General features: G+C 29.4%; 4 protein-coding genes across 5 annotated transcripts; 2 read left to right on the top strand and 2 right to left on the bottom strand.

Annotated features, from left to right (window-relative positions):
- Positions 1-1,444: 1,444 nt before the first annotated feature.
- Positions 1,445-5,843, bottom strand: dnk (deoxynucleoside kinase). 2 transcript variants are annotated; one of them, XM_085190888.1, is made up of 5 exons: positions 5,643-5,843; positions 5,291-5,466; positions 4,961-5,213; positions 4,577-4,731; positions 1,445-4,038 (listed from the first exon to the last, which is right to left on the bottom strand). In XM_085190888.1, the coding sequence occupies exons 1-5, from the start codon at positions 5,677-5,679 to the stop codon at positions 3,862-3,864; spliced, it is 798 nt and encodes a 265-aa protein (XP_085047014.1). In that variant the 5' UTR covers positions 5,680-5,843; the 3' UTR covers positions 1,445-3,861. The 2 variants fall into 2 exon arrangements, with proteins under 2 accessions (XP_085047014.1, XP_085047015.1); XM_085190889.1 differs by having other exon boundaries at positions 5,555-5,691.
- A 1,070-nt stretch (positions 5,844-6,913) lies between these two features.
- CaBP1 (Protein disulfide-isomerase A6 homolog CaBP1) lies at positions 6,914-15,469 on the top strand. The gene is made up of 8 exons (XM_085190886.1): positions 6,914-7,086; positions 7,176-7,369; positions 7,578-7,799; positions 10,357-10,509; positions 11,787-11,996; positions 12,692-12,846; positions 13,662-13,820; positions 14,604-15,469. Exons 1-8 carry the CDS (start codon positions 7,065-7,067, stop codon positions 14,758-14,760), a joined length of 1,272 nt encoding a protein of 423 aa, XP_085047012.1. The 5' UTR covers positions 6,914-7,064; the 3' UTR covers positions 14,761-15,469.
- A 1,644-nt stretch (positions 15,470-17,113) lies between these two features.
- LOC146535955 (uncharacterized) lies at positions 17,114-17,825 on the bottom strand. The gene is made up of 2 exons (XM_085190890.1): positions 17,624-17,825; positions 17,114-17,553 (listed from the first exon to the last, which is right to left on the bottom strand). The coding sequence occupies exons 1-2, from the start codon at positions 17,661-17,663 to the stop codon at positions 17,261-17,263; spliced, it is 333 nt and encodes a 110-aa protein (XP_085047016.1). The 5' UTR covers positions 17,664-17,825; the 3' UTR covers positions 17,114-17,260.
- Positions 17,826-18,250: 425 nt separating this feature from the next.
- Positions 18,251-19,859, top strand: LOC146535954 (dolichyl-diphosphooligosaccharide--protein glycosyltransferase subunit 1). The gene has a single exon (XM_085190887.1). The coding sequence runs from the start codon at positions 18,310-18,312 to the stop codon at positions 19,702-19,704; it is 1,395 nt and encodes a 464-aa protein (XP_085047013.1). The 5' UTR covers positions 18,251-18,309; the 3' UTR covers positions 19,705-19,859.
- The last annotated feature ends 799 nt before the right edge of the window (positions 19,860-20,658 follow it).

The following is a 20,658-nucleotide window of genomic DNA, read 5'->3' as shown; positions in this document are numbered from 1 at the left end:
ATATTTTAATTTCAAGAATCTAAGTAACTATTAAATATTATTTTTTAACCAAACTTTTAGAAGTAGAGTCTTTTTCATCGCATTTTACTACTTAAAATTAAAAAAAAAAAACATTTTTTTTGTACCTTCACATTGCTGTATCCCGCACATAGCAGGGTAGGCAGAGGGAACTTAGTATACGAATACTCCATCCCTATTAAGGTACTTCTATTCCCCAATTTCCACTGAGTTCTAGAGGCATTCGCGCTTTGTCTCGTTATCACAATGAGAAAATGAATATATTAAATACTTCATTTCTTCGAGTGAGAATCGAGTCCATAACTTGACATGTTTAAGGTCACACGCTTGTGACCCTGCGCTACGGCTGACAATGTCAAACTATAATTATTTTAAGAAAATTGAACGCAATTTTAAATCATTTTTACTTAATTTTTTTAATGGACTATTTTTTAACATATTATATCCGCTGCACAGTAATGATTGTAAAACTTTCCAAATTTTCGGCAGAGAAATATAAAGTGTAAGGCAACACTTAAAAAATCTAATCAATATAAGCAATTTTAGCGCCATTAACTTTATACTGACAACACTGCCATTATGTTTTGCAATCTCAGTTTTCTTACCGTACCCACATTTTGAAATATAAAGTATTTCATAAAAATTTAAAAAAAAAAACACTAAATTCAAATAAAATGTACACTTAAAAATTGAAACTATCGAAGATTTTCATATTTTTTAAATAAATATAAATAACTTTGCATATGCTGCCATGTGTGGGATACCGCGTAAAGCTACAAAATATATAATTCAATAAATGGAAATACAATTGGGGTGTCCCGTCTACTGGCTATGTTATAAGTTACGTATACAATAACATATTAGACGCATACCTATAGTAAATAGCAACAAAATAATAAACATGTACAAAAAACATCATGGCGCAACGGAAACAAAGTCTCAGTGTAAGCGTGATAGAATGGATTCAATTACCATTAAGAATTAATAAATTTTAATTTCTTAATCTGGTTAGATAAAGCATTGAGTTCCATCACTCAACACATATACGTCGGAATGTCTCAACAATATCTAGAGCAGGGTAGGCAGAGGCCTACCCTGCTATAAGCAGGATACATTAGAAAAAAAGTAAAAAATAATAAAGCAAAAATAAATAGTGTAAGAAAAACATGACACTGATGACATGGTCCAGAGAGACAGTATCACAGTGTAAGCATAATAGTTGTGGATTTATTTACCACTGGAGGAAATAATTTATTTACATTTTCTCAATCTGGTGAAATAAAGTGTGATGTTGTGCTCCATCACTTAACACACAATTTCTCGAATGCAGTTATAAAATGGAGAAAGAAATTACATAACTATAGGTTCCCTCTGCCTACTATGGGATACATTGTGAAGCTAAAAAATAAAAGTAAAAGTAGAAAAATAGAAGTAATATACATGTTTATTACATACAATTTACACAAATATAAAACTATGTTACATTAAATTGTGAATAATACTAAAAATTAAAGACACAAAATGAGAAACATAAGAATATAATAATTTTGAACATTTTCAAAATATACTCTATTTTATGTTTATATTCGACTTATTATATTACAATTAGAAAATAATTACATTTATTGTTATTAAATATTTTATAAACATTTTAATATAAACGCTTTAGGAATTTGGTGACCTACTCTTGGAAATCATCTTTAATTTAAAAGGATATTCAAACATACTTCATTTATTTAAAGCTTAAATTACTAACACTATGCAAACAATTGTGAGAAAACGCATCAAGTGTCATTTAGAGACTTAATTTAATAAGTAACCACTTTTTAGATAGTATAAGTATATAATGCATCAATCAACTATTCAGCAATAACTAAAAACACCAATATCAAATTTCTTATAAATAGGTACAATATAATTCAAAAACAAACAATATTACAATAGAAGGTATTATCCATACATAATGTATTATATACACTTGCGAGTCATTTATTTATCAACAACACCTATTTAGCATACAAAAGAAGTTATAAATTTAATAGCCTTATAAATTTGATATCCAGTAAAATATTTTTGTATTATTTTTGTATTAAAAAAATAATACAAAAATATTATACTGTGCAATGTATTTGGATATTTTTTAAGCCACTGGGATCATTTAATAATCAACATTTCCGATGTTTTTAATTTACGAAAATAACCTTTGTTAACATTTTTAATTATTTCTTTTAATAATAAAGCCATGTTATACACATTACCTGTCCAATGGGTGTCTTAATTATACGAATATTATTAAGCAATAAATAAAATATAAGTTTCATAATCCCTTTCACTGCCATATGTCAATTCAAATGTTCCTTTTATGTTGTATCAAACATCTTTTTGAATAAATAATATTTTAACTCAAAACATTTTTATTAAAAAAAAAATAAGCAGCAATAGCAATATTGTAACCTAAAGAAAATCATATATTACCGTTTACCATATAACTTAAGAAGTTGCCATCTTAATTGTAAATTAAAAATATATCAAAATCTAACTAAGCATACATTAGTAAAGTGCACGAAACATTAAAAATTAAAATGTGTGACATCAATTATTAACCTAATAATTTGACACAATCATATTATTATGTAAATCTATATAACATCATTGATTAGAAACAAAATTACCAATTACACAGATTTGTGATTATCCAGACTACCAACAATGAAAAATTATAATTTAATTTCGTATTAACTTTTAAAATATATATCAAAGAATTAGGTCAGGGTTTCTTAAACTATGGGTCGCGACCCCAAAAGGGGTCGCGTAGCAAAATTCTGGGGTCGCGAGAGATTTTAATGTCAAATATTTATATATACCATTTTATAACATCATTAGAGTTGGCAGAATACAGTGGATTTGCAGCGTCTAGACACGCGCATTTGTTGAAGGTTTTGAGTTATTTACTTCACTTTTATTTTTGAAACTATAATAAATAATTAAGATAAAATTATAAAATTTAATTTTTTGTGCAATTTTTAATTTTAGATTTTTGTATGTTTCAAAACGAATTCTAAAACTATATATTTTCATATGTATATGTATATTGTTACCTAATAAATAAATAATCAAAAAATATTAATTTATTTTTCTTTTATATTTGTATGGGGGGTCGTTAAGAAACTCGCAATCATAAATGGGGTTGTGAATGACAAAAGTTTAAGAAGCCCTGAATTAGGTGATTACTATTGTGAACCATTATTGAGATATTAACAAAGTTTGAGGCCCTTTAGGATATGTGATAGCAATGGGTTTGATTATTTCTTGCGATTCATTTTTCATTTCCTTGCTTTGTTTAGAACAAAATCCAAAATATTTACAATTATGTAGTAGTCTAACAATATTTAAATTTTATTATATATTTTTACAGCTTAAAATAAATGTTCACAAAAAATATTATGGTGCAATTTAACTTAATTTATAACAAAACTTTTGTTTATAATTTAGTGGACCGTGCATACATAATTAATAATTATATAGATATATTAATCATAAATAAGTCTCTAAACTTTTTAGTACTCTTTAATAAGAGATTAATAAAAATCACATGTTTTGTCTGTTCAGGAAATAAATACATATTTCTTTCAGCTATTCACCCTATAACAGACCTATTTAGTCATAGATTTTTTTAGTTTCACATTGTGTCCCGCACAGGGCACCGCGGCAGGGTAGGCAGAAGGAACCTAGAAATATAGTCATAAAACACTCCATTCCTATTTAGTTACTTCTGTTCCCCACTTTCCACCATGAAGCCAAAAAAAATTATATTAAAATTAAAAATTAATTTACAATACATACTTAAAGTCTAATATTTGGTACAATTTTTATTGGAGTACCAGTTATAGGTTTCTTTGGACTTAGCTTAGTCGGTGACTGCATTACAACATCGACAGCCTTTCTGAGGATTTGATGTTCACTTTTCTTATATTCTTCAGTTATTTGAGATAAATCTAAATCTGCATCAATCATTAATACCTGGAAAGTGATAAAAATAACATTTTTTTCACTTATTGTAATTGTAAAGCATTACGCCATTGTATCGAAATTTGGGTAATGCACGGAGAATAAAATGTGAAATAAAAAAACAATACTAAACAACTTTTACATAGTATAATTATGTCTAGTGAATGAATAAATCCATGTTTACGTGACATTTTATCTTAATTGTTCATGCACTCAACTGTGTATGTCATCATATTAATATAGCAAATTTAAATAAATGAACAGCTACAATGATAGTTTTGTATGATAAACCAGATAGTTAATTTTTATGACCCTTTAGAAAATGATTCATCTGTGCATCTAATACGAGATGACTAATAATCTTTAAATTACTGCAGCTTCATATCTCTGAAAGTCCATATTTATTCATTTATATATTTCATTTCATTTCAATAAAATATTATTATAACTATAATTTTATATTTTAGTAGTAGATTGTTACAAAGTAATTACAAATTTATATAATACTTTACTAAATTAAATAAAAAAACTACAATATTTTTATACTAACAGGTGCTGGACACTCCCCAAATGTCCTGTTAACAAGCCAGTCTTCGTGTAATTGGTGTAATTCTTCAATATATGATAACGGAACACATTGCTCTTCAGATCTTGCCCTTTTCTTTATCCTATCATGAACTACTGAGGGTGTTGTTTTAAGATATACTGTAAACATTGTTTAAATATTCAGCCATTTATGTAATATTAGCATTAAAAGTTGTAAAAGAGAATAAAAACATTAAATTTATACAGTACTTGTTTTTATTTGCCTCTATTCATAAATATGTTACCTAGGTAAAAGCTCAGTAACAATATAGAATACATAAATTTATTTACTAATATGAATATTATTATAACCATAATAGAACTCATAAGTAGGTTGTAATAGTCTTACCTATGAGATCAGCTTCAATAGGTATTTCCCTTTGAATAAACCTAAACCATTCGTCAAGTACCGCAAACTGAGCAGGATGTAAGGTTCCACTTCTCATCATGAGTTCCACAAAACAATATCTAGCACTAAATAATGAGCGCTCCATTAATTTCACTGGAGTAGCAGTGGGCCGACGGTGCATATCCAACATTGTCATCGAAACGTACGCTTGAAAGGTCATTGCCCATTTTGATGGATCTTTGTACATTAAATCCTATAAAATAATAAAATTATAAACATTAGATAGATTAATAACAGTAACTTCTAAAGTGATTTTGAAATGCATCTTACCAGTAGATTCCAACCCCTCAGGTTGCGCCATTCCTCAACAGGTTCAGTAAACAATGTGATATCTTCAAATTTATTGAAATGTTCTAAAAATGTTGTTTTCCCACTTCCTATATTACCCTCAACGAGAACAGTAAATGGTTTAGCGTTAGCGCCCATTTTGTGAAAAAGTTTGTCGACTGTAAGAAGACAATAATATTAGTAAAGATAGAAATAGAATTAATATTAAAATTGGCTAAGGGAGTCTAAATTAGCCTGGCGTCTAACCATTAATGAATGAATTCCCGCCGAAAAAGTGCTGCCTAAATTTATAAAAGGCAAATGAACTTGTCAAAATCAAAGTAAACACACGAACCTTTATAACAAAAATTGAAAACTTTCCGACTTAACATAGTATATGTACGTAATACACTTGCTATAAATGTTAATATATTTTATACACATTAAGTTATGTCCATTTAGTGAGCATATTTTACAAATTATTGTGAAATATTTATATGCCGACATATAAGAGGAAATACAGCACCTCGCTGATAATAGTGTTATCAGTTGTCACGTTCAAGTTAATGTGTTCTGTGGTCACGTTGTGCTAGCAGATGCAGTGGCCAGTATTAAGCGAAGTGGAATATAAATTCCACATTCTTGTAAAGTTAGAATCAAATCACAAGAAATGATATCGAAGTTTATTGTTATTTACGTAAATAAATTGATTATTACATTTAACTAATGTAATGTGTCATTTGCTATACTATATTTTAAATTGCTAATGTTAGATAATGGTGAAACGGGGTGAATAGACATTACGGGGTCAAGAGGTATATTATAACATAAAATGACTTTCGATCGTAAATCTACTATTTTATTTGTTTTTTGTTAAAGGATTTATTATTATATAGATTTTATATATTGGAAAATACGTTTGAGTCACAGATTACATTTAATACCAGACTATTTTGGGGTGGACACGGTCCACCTGGCGCTCTCTCTTACTCTGCCCATGCCTACACTTGGTGCGTGTGCGTGTAGCAGCGTGTTGTGACTCACCCTCACACTAAGAAGAGTAAGAAGTGAACTGATCGAGTGATCAGCACCAAATCACCAAATAACTTTGGATTTGGATGGTGACGAAGAGAATGTTCGACAGATCTGATAAATTATATTATTTGTCATATATATTTTTTGCTGTGATATTTAGTGAATGACAACAACTGACAATCTAGGTGTATTGCAATGTAATATACATGTTTTTGGTCTAAAATACAGTTTTAGAGTAGACGACCTCTCATTATTATTGCTGTACCACACACAATTCTATCCACGACTATTAAAATTCAAAAATAGATAAATTTGGCATACTATGTTCTAAAATTTTATATGTATATTTTACTTACTTATTTTAAATATCGTGGTATAAAATGGTTTCCATATGTATTACGAAAATCATGATGCTTAAAAATATATGATATATTTAATTATTTTCTTTAAAAAACATGTAATAATACTAAATTTAAAGTAGATAATAAAAAATAACATTGTAAAGTAACATTTAAACTTTAAAGTCAATAGCGGCAAACTTAAACCAACCAATAAAGAAAATCCACGAAATCCATTGACAATTGCGTTATCTTGTCCATGATATTTTGGCAAAAGATTGACGTGTTTGTTTCTTATTTTACTTCATTGTTCGTGAAGTTTTCGAGAAGATTAAACGTGAAAGATCTGATATTTACCATTTAGTTATACAGTTTAATTATAAGCCTCTATTGTTTGTTTTAAAATGCTGAGTTCACGCTTATTAGGTAAGTTTGAAAATATATAAAACGCGCGTGAAATTTCACTCGGTGTACTTATGCCGGTGTTTTTAATATTATATTTTTATTTGTTTTAGGCGTTATTTTATTAGTATCGGGCACGTATGCCCTTTACGACTCGTCGTCTGATGTTGTTCAATTGACACCAAATAATTTTGATAAATTAGTTTCAAATTCCGACGAAGTATGGATCGTAGAGTTCTTTGCCCCTTGGTGCGGGCACTGTAAGAACCTTGTTCCAGAATATAAGAAAGCTGCTCGCGCTCTTAAGGTAAGAAACTTTTTAATTACTACATTATAAAAAGGAGTTCTTTCAATTATTTGCTTAATTTTTTAGGTCACTTATAAAATAAAAGCTACAAACTTTTTTTCGTAGGCGGAAAGTTTCCCGTAACTTGTTATTGTGCAATTACTACAATGCTTACCTCTAGTTAGAAATTTAATCATTATATTGTTTTTTAATTCAATTATTCTTACAGGGCATTGCCAAAGTAGGAGCAGTAGATGCTGACCAATATAAAGAACTTGGTCAGAAATATGGAGTATCTGGATTCCCTACTATTAAAATATTCATTGGCAATAAACACTCTCCTTATCAAGGCCAAAGAACAGCTGAGTCATTTGTTGATGCCGCACTTAAGGCAGCCAAAGAAAAAGCATATGAGAATCTTGGAAAGAAATCATCTGGATCTTCTGGAAAGGTAAATTTTATTTATCAAAATCTAAATAAGATTCTCAATAATTATAATATGGGTTCAAAAGTATGTAATATTAATAAGACAAAATATTTAAAACAATTTTATCGAAACTAATTTACATAAGCACAAATAAATGACATTGTAATGTAATTGAATTTAAAATTAATTGACAATACAGATATATATTTATTTATTAGAATAAAGTGTATGGGCATTTCATATCATGGAGAATGAAAAATCAATCAAGGGATACTAATATAAGGAAGCAAATTGATGAGCCTCACATAACTTTATCTTTAAAGAGAATAAGATTTAATGCTCTACAAGCTAAATTGTTTCACAGGGAATTGTACAATGTTAAACCTAAAGTTGTGCACTCTAATATATCAAAATTAAAATTGATGAAACAACAATAAACTATTTTTAGATTATCATATATAATTTATTTAAAAAAAAAGTTAATCAATGTATGAAGGATGAGTTGTGGCTGTCCAGAAGTTAGGTTTAATGAACTTTTATGCATTGTTTACTTGGGAACAAAATAATCATAAGTAAGAAAAAAATTATAAAATCAAGTTGTCAACCTTTTACTGCTAATTTAAGCATCTACAACTCGTTGACCATACAGTATTTAATATTTAAACATTAATAAATGAAATATTTATTTATATTTCCATTTCTTTGCTCTGGTCTTGAGACAATTCAGTATAAAACTAAAAACTATATAGTTGTATGTGAATATGCTCAACTACTAAATAATATAATGACATCAATATACCAAAATAAATATAACAGATTCTTAGGTAATAAAATTTGCTTACTATTTATATTCTTTATAATTATGAAATTTATTTTTAAATTGTAAAGAAATTTAAAAAAAATAGTTATAAAGTTCATTCTTATTTAGAGTATACTAAATGTTTTTTTACTAAATTTTTTTTTCATTATGTAATAGGAAAAGACCATCTATTGTTAGTTTATCTTTTGTTTGCTTATAAGAAGTGATGACATGTTATCTAAAATGTGTACATGCTGCATTCTTTACTAAGTTATTATAAATTTTGTTAAAAAAAACATTTTTATAGCTTTCTACATAGCCAACCAATTTCTGAGAGGTTGTACTTTGTCTACCACAGAAATTCGATCCCCACTCGAGGAAATGAAATATTTATGTAAATTTATATTTCCATTTCTTCACTCTGGTGTCGAGGCGAAGCGCGGCGTTGAGTTCTGCCACTCAACATGCAACACCTCCAGAATTCGACAGGAAGTGGGGACTAGGGTGTCTTAACACTAGGTCCCCTTTACCTACCTTGCTGTTTGCGTGAAGCTGTTTTTATTTATTTTATATTTATAACAATCATTCCTCTGAGTGGGAATCGAATTCACAACCATTGCATTTACAGTCAGGTGTTTTCTCATTACAATTTTGTAGTATTGACATTATTAAACCAAAACGTATATTACAATTTGTTTACATCGTTTGAATATGGTAAGAAGCTATTTTTGGAAGAGTTTATACATTTTGTCTTTAAAAACAAAAAGACATAAAGTTATAGTAATATTCACTCTTGACTCACTTCATAACAGAAGGTAGCTTTAATAATATTTTTAGAGGGTATCGAGGCTGTGGATAGGTACTTGAAATCGATTTAATATATTTAAATTACCCAACCATGCTTTTTAGAAAACGTAAATTTGAACCCGCGCTTCTTTGACGGTTTCCAAGAGAAGCGGGTTCGAATCCCGCTATGTTAAAATAATTCAAACCATGTGGTATAGAAGCTTCGAGAAAAAAACGTGCAATAACAAATATTACGAATTAAAGTTCGAAAGCAATGTCGCCCACAATTCCTCCTACGCGTCCAATCTCTTTCGTCACAGTTTTCATACAAAATAGACACGTCAGTGTGACCTTTTAGTTTAACTGCATGCTTTATTTTCTATTTAACCACATTTGGTGGCGCCTATTTTGACTTTTAGTTATTATGAATAATATTTGCTTTATTGAGAATAATTATAATATTTCGAGAATTTTTTTTTCTTTCTTTTATCTTTTGGAGAAATCAAATCCGAGGCAATCGAATAAAAACTATACTTTTAAGAATTTGAATTGAACTCAGTTTAAGTTTCAAATGATTTTGATAAACTTAAAGTACCTTCCTACTTCGTTTTTTTCAAATTTTATAAAAACGTGTTCATATGCCTACATATACATACATATACTACTGATCCATTCTTAATTTTGTCCGGTACTACGGTTATTTCGTTATTTTATATTTTAGCGAATGCGCCATCATATTACAACTTAACTCTAATATTATATACACGTATTGTACATATAAACTGTCCTCTGAAATCACTCTGTCTATTAGTGAAAACTGCATTAAAATCCGGTGTATTGATTAAAAGATAGAAGCTTAAATTATAAAGCGTACTCCTTTAACAATTGATATTGTTCTATACTAAAAGCTTCAGAACGTAAATCCTATAAAACAATATCGACCTCTATAGCAATTGATATTATATAATATAAAAAAATCATTTATTTTCTTTCTAGTCGGACGTGATCGAGCTAACGGACAGCAACTTCAAGGAACTGGTTCTGGACAGCGAAGACCTGTGGTTGGTCGAGTTCTTCGCGCCGTGGTGCGGTCACTGCAAGAACCTTGAACCACATTGGGCCAAGGCTGCCACTGAGCTTAAGGGCAAAGTGAGTATTAGATTTATATGTATTTATAAAACATAATATGTTTGTATGTATTGTGAATATTTAATAAAATTTGCATCTTTTTTTTCCAAAGGTATGTAATAAGTGATAATGTCTTCTTTATAATTAAGTATGTATATTTTTTATAAAAATAATGTGGCCTAGTTGAAAAGTGTCAGCGACGGTAATGAGTTCGATCTCGACTTAAGAAAATACTATAACTCTTTGTATATTACGTGTCGAGTTGCGGAACTTCTTACCAGGGCGAGGAAATGCAAATATCAAATTATTTATTCCCTCGAGAACTCACAACCTTTAAGTTTACAACCCACTGTGCTGTGCTGTTTCAGTGCGTCAAAATGACGTCAATTATATTAATTAAAATGAAAAATTGATAATCTTAATAAAAAGGATAGTTGATAAATATATTTTTTTCACCTTCATGCATGTTGTGTATTCCGTCGAGACATGCGTGAACATAAAAATTTTAATTTATTTTTTAATTATATATACAACCAGTAGTTCCTACTAAACTATACTATAACTTCTGCTTTATAATGTAGTAATATAGATAATTAATTTATCCTTAAAATTATTAAGAATAATTCTACTTACAAAAACTTTATTTTCACTAAATATGTTATGCAAGTTGGTACAAGCGTACAAGCATTTCAGTAGACTCTGAAGTATTCACGTATTATCGCAATTCCTATTGTTTGGACCATAAAATATATATTATGAGTTTAAAGTAATATAATGTGTATTTATATGTATGTACTATGTATTTGAAATAAAACGATATAACGTTAATCTTGGCCCTCTGGTTTAGATTGAAAAATAATAAAAAAAATATCTAAAAGTAGTTTTGTATATACAGATTTTTTTAATGTTAATTCTTAATTATAACGAATTACTTATTGCTCTTTTTGCATTCTAATTTGCAATTATTTTGTGCCTGATTAAATGAGTTTCGCAATTTAATGTGGTATATGTTAGTAAAGTATTTTTACATAATAATTATTTGCTAGTTACGATCAGTTTTTACGATAAAATGCCTAGGTTTTTTATTGTATAAAAAAACTTAATAAACACATACATATTGGGGCGGCTCTAGCTCGTGTAGCGCCCTAAAAAACCCCCCTAGGCCCGAGGTCCTAAATTGGATCTCCTTTCCCTCTTCATACTTCGCTATAACGGGATACAACGTGACCCTAAAAACAAAAAGTTTGTTATAATAAATTATAAAAGGTAATTTATACTTAATATTTATGAATTTTCAGGTAAAACTCGGCGCCGTAGACGCGACTGTACACAATGTAATGGCGTCTCGCTACCAAGTGCAAGGTTACCCCACTATCAAAATGTTCCCCGCCGGTAAGAAGACCAGCGACTCGGTGGAAGATTACAATGGAGGAAGGACTTCCAGCGATATCGTCAACTGGGCCCTGGATAAAGTGGCTGAGAATGTACCGGCTCCGGAAATCATACAGGTTTCTTTTTTTTATCTTTTAAAGTGTCATAAACGTCGAAGTCATGTTAAGCTTTTTTTATATTATAGCCAAATTATACAAAATGCTATGTAAGCATTTCGTAAGCAATGTATGTACTTTGTAGGCTTATGTGTTATTCTATTATCTTATACTATATTGCTATTAAGTTTCATCTATATATATTCAATAGTTTTTGCGTGAAAGTGAAAAAAATCCATCCGTCCTCTAACTTTCACATTTATAATATTTTAACTTAGCGACTCGAAGCGCCTCTTGGAAATCCTCGTGTAATAAAATCAACGTAGTGCCATAGAAAGTATGGCTTATGGTCAGACTTCGGACAGACTGTTTGTTTTTCAACAATTCAGAATTATACTAAACACACCATCATGTAAACTCAGACATTCAAATTGTACACTCAAATTGTAGTTTAAAAACGAATTTGCCTTCTTCACCTTTCTATTTCACAATCTTTTTAAAAACATCGACAGGAGTAACGGAACTTTTGGAGGTGCTCCTGTAGTCCCTTATTGCTTGTAAATTTTGAGAAAATAATTCACTTAAAATTAATTAATAAAAGAAAAAAAAGACACAAATTAATATGGTGATATAAACAGGTCATATAAAATTTAGATTAATCCGTTTAAAATACCTTTTATTTAAAAGACAATAATTTTATTCTCTTTACTTCGCAGGTAGTGAATGAAGAAACGATGAAGGCGTGTAGTGACAAACCACTATGCGTAGTATCCATTTTGCCTCACATATTGGACTGCGATGCGGCGTGCCGTAATGGTTATATAGCGGTTTTAGCCCGTTTAGGAGAGAAATATAAGGCCAAGATGTGGGGGTAAGTAGTTTCATATACAATTTTTAAATTCTTTATAATCTCTTATTTTTTAACTTCACGTTGTAACCCGCATATAATAGGGTAGGCAGGGGCGTAGTACTGTGAAACTCCGTTCTAAAATCAGTAAAATCTTGTTACAAAGCGATAAAATGAAATAATTAATTATCCTAGTGGAAATCGAACCCACGACCGTCGCGGTTTTACGGTCATACTGTAGCGGTTTTTTATTTACAATAGTTTTATTTTAAACTAACGGATGCGCACAGCTTCGCATGCTTATTTGAACCCTTAGGGGTGAATTCTAATAAACCATGAAACACGTGTTCAATGAAATATTTTTAAGAGTCTCAATTTCAAATTTTATAAAAATCGGTGGCGATTTAAATATTTTTCCATACTAACTTTCAACCCCTTATTTGCACCCCTAGGGGATGAATTAAAATGAACCACGAATCATGTATACAATGAAATATTTTAAAGAGTACAAACTTTCGACCCCTATTTCACCTCTTTAGGGTTAAAATTTTTCAAAATCCCTTCTTAGTGGATGTCCAGATTACAAAAGTAAACATCTGTCGAAATTTTACGTTTCTACCATCACCAGTTACGGCTGTGCGTGCGTCTTACCTCAGTCAGTGAGGACAAGTCCTTTTATATATATAGATATAATGTGAAGTGCTGCGTGGCGGAACACGACGCCGAATATTTAGTTCAGGGAAATTAAAATGACAGTGAAGTTGAGATACATATATATTTTTTTTATTATATAAATAATTATTTTTGTTATTATAATTAATTTGTTGCTTTCATTATAGATGGATTTGGTCGGAGGCCGGCACTCAGCTCTCTTTAGAAGAGTCGCTGGAACTCGGCGGGTTCGGTTATCCCGCGATGGCGGTCGTTAACGCTAAGAAATTAAAGTTCTCGACGCTTAGAGGATCTTTCTCTGAGAGCGGAATTAATGAGTTTTTGAGGTTAGTTTAACCTTTTTTTTATTTTGTAGTAAAATAGGTGAAATTTCATTTAGTATTTATTTCTTAAATTAAGTAGACGTAGGGAACCTCGCCCAAGTTTCAACACATTGCGTGTTGAGTAGAGGAACTTAATGCCACGCTTTGTCTTGTTACCAGAGCGAGTAAACGAAAATGACTTTTCCCTTCAAGTTTGAATACAACCCAAACGTCGCGTTTACAATCAGACGCTGTGCCACCACGCCACGACGGCTTTTAATTTATTTTACCTTTTATCTTGCACGTAGCGGTAGGCGAAGGGAACCTAGTAGAACACACTCCGTTCCCGTTATGGTAATTTTGTTAAAAAAAATATAATTCCTTATATATCAAGAAAAATATAGTATTTGTAACATATTTTCTTTTTTTGTATGTACCAAAACATGAATGTGTGAAAACATTTTATCTCAGAGATAAAATGCAACACTTTAAATGACAAAAGTACTTAGTAGCATAATTGTTGTAAGATATAAAACACAGGAATATTCATTTTAAAGAATATTATATTAAAGAATATTTTTGTGATTATGAAAGTATTCTTTGTATGTAAAAGGAAAGCTTTTACCACAACTGGAACCAAACTCATAATTACCATGTAAATTATTACATTATGTATTTAATATAAATATCATACTCAACTTTTGGACTAAACATAAATTTGGCTACCTCTCGCTTTCACATACTTTCTAAAAATTACCATTTTTATTCATTTACTACTTTCTAAAAAAATATATCAAACTTTTACAGAGACCTTTCTTTCGGTCGCGGACAAACGGCGCCCGTACGAGGAGCAGAAATGCCCAAGATACAATCGTCCGAGCCTTGGGATGGCAAAGACGGTGAACTGCCCCAAGAAGAAGACATTGACCTCTCTGACGTAGACTTGGAGAAAGATGAACTCTAAACTAGTGATGTGAAAGTGTTATGAAACTTTTTTTCATTTTGAAAAAGCTGTCTAAGGTCGCAATGCTATGTATGATGTGGGTTTTTAATGTGTTTTGTATTTGGTAGATCTTTTTTAATGTATTTAGATATTTTTTGTGATGCCTATATATATTTTTACTCAATATCTGAACTGTGCATATCCAAAACTATCACATAGCTTATCAATAGTTTTCCTTACACTTTACAGTTATACTCAAGAACGTTAATTACCGTTGAATTGTCATTGAACTTACAAAAATAAATATAGATTTGTACCTATTTAAAATGAATGTTACTTATTAATGTTTCTGAATTAAAATAAGAAATGTATACATATTTTTATTGCCATACATTAAGATAATTTATATTTTAAAATCATCAACAATTAGTTATATTTTTTTATGTTCAATAAATATTTTGTTTGTTAAAGACTGGTTTTAAAATAAAAAATAGCTTTTTTAGTGTTTTTAGTTGTTTAGACAAATTATTATTTGTCAGTCAGAATAATCCATCTGTGTTATATTTTATTATATATCTATTATGTATGAATAGTTAACAGTTACATATTTTGGATATTGTAATTATAGAAAACATTGTTTGCCGCATATCTTCCATAATAATAATAATAATATTTTGAGGCATTTATTGTAGTCACTGACATTTTTAAGATAAATAAATTTCTAATAATATATTTTTGTTTTTTTAGTACACAAGTTCACAGTTACAATACCTAATACATTTTTGTTTAAAAAATATATTTTATCAATATTTGTTACTATTTCACAAATAGTAAAGGACCACATTTAGGGGTTCCAGCCTTTATAGAGGAAGACCGAAAGTGAGAGATTCAATTACTGTACTGTGTTAAGTTATATATATTTATTCTGAATATGAATGACCGACAATCTATTAAAGTATGATTTGATACGTAAATTATAAGATGCCAAATATAAACAAAAATAGTAAAATAATTTCAATTGCAAATAACACACTTTGTTTCTTAAATAAAAGACCAAAATATTTAAAAAAAATGTTTATAATTGAGCATTCTGTTAAGTATATTTGTAAAGTGTCATCTTACATAATACATTTAAAAACTTGAGGTAATATTGAATAAATCACCTTATTTCAAAGTAAGGCAAGCAAATTAACAATACTGACATACCAGTATGTTGTTCAATTTAATATTATAAAAAACATTTATCAAAATATACACATTAAGTAACCCATTTCTTATAATAATACTGGGCCTTTAGTAAAGGATTTTATAGTATAATTAGTATAATTGACATATTTATTAATAAAATATATAAAATAAATTATACATTCTGATTTGTTGTTGTTAGTATAGAAACTGACTTAAAAGAAAATGTGTCTAATCTAAATTAATCCATTCCTTTCAGACTCATACATCTTATTAAATACCCATTTTTTTTTCTGTCTATGTTGTAATTATCCACTTATTACAATATTCGAGACAAGAAACAGAGTATATAAAGTGAAACAGAAAAATAAAAACATATAATTTGACTTTAGTTTTAAATCATAAGTAAAATTTAAGTCATGAAATATCATGAGTTAAATTAAAAAACCATATTAGAAAAAAACCATTTTCTACTATGTTTGTATGTTTTTTTCTATTATTTTTTTCTCAACCAATGTACTGTTAAAATTCTAACATACTATGAAAATTAAACATTTTGAATAAAAATGTTTTTGGGCGATCCTATAAAATATATTATTTAGGACTATTGTACATTTTACAAAATGATGGTAAGTATAAATTACTTATTCCTTGTTTGGATTCTCAGGATACAATTATAATTTTTAATGTTATATTTATTGTAAAAGGCACCAATTTCATATCTTCCTGTCATAAAATACAATATCTTAAACTTAATAAAATATTTATTGTTAAATTTTATGAACTAAGAAATTATATTAAGACAAATTATATCAAAAAACTACAATCTAAATAATCACTGGTTTTACTTATATAAGTACATACAAAATTCATTTTTAAAAAAATATTGATAATTAAAATAAATTAAACATTTAAAATTGAAAATGGTTACCATTATAATATTATAGGTTTAGAAGTATCTGCAAATTTTTATGTAATAAAAAAAATCCAGTGCCCTTTTAATGCAAAAAATAAGGTAAATAATAAGGACTGAAACTTGCTTTATGGCACCTGCTGATCTATATTTTAAGTTATCAAATTTATAAAATTCTTAATATTCTAAGAAATAATACTGTATAAAGTATAAAAATTGGTCCACACCAGTCTTTCAAATATTAAATTTAGTCCACATTTGATAAAAAATGTTGTTTATAGGAATTGAAACAAGAAGATACAACCATTTATATCTCTACACATTCAATGTAAGCCATCATAAAGATTAACTGGCTTACTTTATCTCACCTGAATTGTATCAGATATGCATTTGATATTCAAAAAAATATAAAAAATGAGCATTTTAAGCTACAGAGGTCAAGCCTATCATGTCATATTTTTTGTTTTTCTGGCAAATTATTGGGTAGCAAATAGAAAAATAGTATAAGCCTGCAACTGCTAATATGAGTGATATAATAACAGTTATAATACCCCAAGCCGAGATCCCGAGGCCTCTTCTGGAAGGTCCAGGATTTGGTAAAGCCGGGGGAGTGCCGACACGATTAGTTTTAGAACTTTCCTTATATCCTTTTCTTTGTTTCGTGTTATAGCCTCGGTTTCCAAATGCCTCACATGAATTAATAGCCATGTTTATAACTGAAATAAAAAAATATTAGTCACTTACTGTTATGAAACTAATTTGTTTTAAAACAATGAAATTACATACCCAGTAATATAATGCTTAGACGAACAAATAATTTAAGCATTTTGATAGTTTTATATGTTCCTTTGCTTTTATAATAATATTTTAATTTAAATAGCACGTTATAATAAAATGTGTTTAAACACTGGGTATAATCACATTTCACAATTCGCAGGTAGAAAAGTAGTATCTTCCTTTTCGTCCCAACTTAGTGAAAAAAGTAAAACAATTCACAAATGCATTAATGCAGCTATAAGTTATGACATTTTATGATTTTAATGCTAGTGCTGCCATAGTAATTTATAATTTATACATTGTTAATTATTTATACCTTATTTATGTACAGTACGGATGCTTATATTACATTTCTTCTTATTATAATAATATTGTTCAATTTTATAATTTAATTTTACTTATAAGGTTTATATATAATATATTGAAGCTTTATATGTGTACATCGTATTTAATAAGTTAAATTGAACAATAATAACATATAGAGCATTATATAAAAAATAACCAATAAAAATGTCACCTTTGAAAGAACAATAATCAAACTTAATTTCTAGGATGATAATTTAATGACGTATCTGATCGCTATTTCCTGTTTTATATAGAATATCAATTAATCTGTGGCTTAATGCTGGCGTGTACTTCCGCTGAGTGCGTTACACTTCGTTTCGTTGTCAAATGTCAGAGTGATTCTACCGGCGATGGCTGAAATAAAGTTTTGCTTATTATTTGTGTTATATATCGCCATACAGTGTTATGGTGTAAATGTTGACACCGTTTCAAGTAGTATAAGAATAAAAAATGTAGAAAGGTCCATTGACCTTTCATCGCAACTCGTAAAAATTTCATCTAAACTTACGCTGGAAAACACTGGAAAAGTGCCGGTGAAGAATTTCCTTTTAGCTATTGAAGATACAGCTAAAAGTAATTTAGCTTATTTGGTGGCTAAAGACATCAACAATAAAGATCTTCACTTAGTGGAAACCTCTGTGAAAGGTTATGACAAAGTTAAATTTTGGCGTGTTGAACTAAAGGACAGCATCAATGCCGCCGCTACAGCAATGTTTACTGTCGATTCAGTCTACACCAAAGCGTTGTTGCCGTATCCAACAGCTATTACCCAGCAAGAAGATCAACTAGTCAAATACATTGGTAACTTATACTTCTTTTCTCCATACGAGGTTTTGTCACAAAGAACAAATGTTCTTCTTAACACAAAATCCATTGAATCGTACACGAAAGTGAAACCATTCTCACAGCCAGATGTATCTATTTTATATGGACCATATCCCAACATTGCCCCATTCACAGAGAAAGAATTAAACATTCACTATAAGAATAACTCTCCTTTCTTAACTGTGACACGCTTAGAACGTCTTATTGAAGTTTCCCACTGGGGTAATATAGCCATTGAGGAGGTAATTGAAGTTGAGCATACTGGTGCCAAGTTAAAGGGACCATTTTCAAGATATGATTATCAACAAGATCATCACAGTGGACCTTCCAGTGTACGCAACTACAAGACACTGCTACCAGCGTCTGCCTCTGATGTGTACTACCGTGACAGCAATGGCAATATCTCAACATCAAACATGAGGGTGAAGAAAGACTTAGTTGAATTAGACTTAAGACCTCGCTACCCATTGTTTGGAGGCTGGAGATCACATTACACCCTAGGATATAATGTTCCAAGTTATGAATACTTGTACCACTCAGGCAATGAATATTTGCTTAAAATGAGAGCAATTGATCATGTATTTGATGATATGCAAGTTGATGAACTAGTCACAAAAATCATCTTGCCTGAAGGATCAACAAACATCAAAGTAAATTTCCCATTTGCAGTGACGAGGCTGCCTGACAATCTCCATTACACTTATTTAGATACTAAAGGCCGTCCTGTAATATCTTTTACCAAAAGAAATGTTGTGGAGAATCATATTCAAGATTTCCAAATTCGTTACACATTCCCTCGTCTTTTGATGTTGCAAGAACCTTTGTTGGTTGTAGGTTTCTTATACATGTTATTTTTGTGTGTTATTGTTTATGTACGATTAGACTTCTCTATCCATAAGCCAGAACACCACAAAGAGTAATATATATTAGTCCCTACTGTATTGTAATTTTAAAAAGTTTTTAACATAAAAAAATTAAGTTTTTATTTAAGTATGAGCAGTTGCAATAAAGTATGGGATATGCACATATTGTGTCTTAAATTATGTTGAGAATAAATAATAAAATATATATATTGCTTGGTTTTTTAATGCCTTCATTTTTCACTTAAAAGTGAATCAAAGGATTTTTAATAAAAACATTTGTATAAAAGACATGTCAAAAGAGAAAAATTACAGGAGGAACATGATTCTTTATCAGTTATCCCATAAATCTCCTCTTTTGAGCCATTCGTTTACATTTTTCTTGACAAACTATTCATCATGAAATTGACAAATTACCATCAACTTCATAAAAATGTACATCTGTGTTTTGATTAAATTAACTGCAGTGCGTGCATTAAGCATGGTGCTGAATTCCGCCATTCAACATGCAATGCCTCCAGAATTCGGTGTAAAGTGGGAAATGGAGTATCATAACACGAGTATCCCAGGTTCCTTCTACCTACCCTGCTGCGTGTGCGATACAGGTGAAGCTAGTGATTGGTGTTTGCTAGTATACAATATCCATATACCTTAGAACTTTTATATAATAAACATTTAACTGATTACTGCCGGTACTTGGAAGACATATGACAAAAACTATTATTAAGAGCATTTATCAAAGGATTCAAAACATTTTTTTGTCTCTATCTGTGCGTTAATGCACCCTAATCTCAGAAATATAAATAGTTTCTCAGAAACATAGGTAGGTTCATAAATAAAAATGTACCTACCTATATCATCATTTACTTTTCCAAGCACGTGAAGTAGCAGGCATATATATAAATATGTACGTATATTTTAATACAATATTATTATTAAATTAAGTAAATTAAAAAAAAAATACATTCTTATAATTTAATTAAAATCAACAAAAATATAAATAAAAAAACTTTA

Source organism: Heliconius melpomene, chromosome 10 (genome assembly GCF_056956725.1).
Source record: "Heliconius melpomene rosina isolate 202511_hmr_F chromosome 10, ASM5695672v1, whole genome shotgun sequence".
Classification (NCBI taxonomy): domain Eukaryota; kingdom Metazoa; phylum Arthropoda; class Insecta; order Lepidoptera; family Nymphalidae; genus Heliconius; species Heliconius melpomene.
The sequence above is the reverse complement of the archived record's forward strand: the minus strand, read 5'-3'. Positions and strand labels throughout refer to the sequence as shown.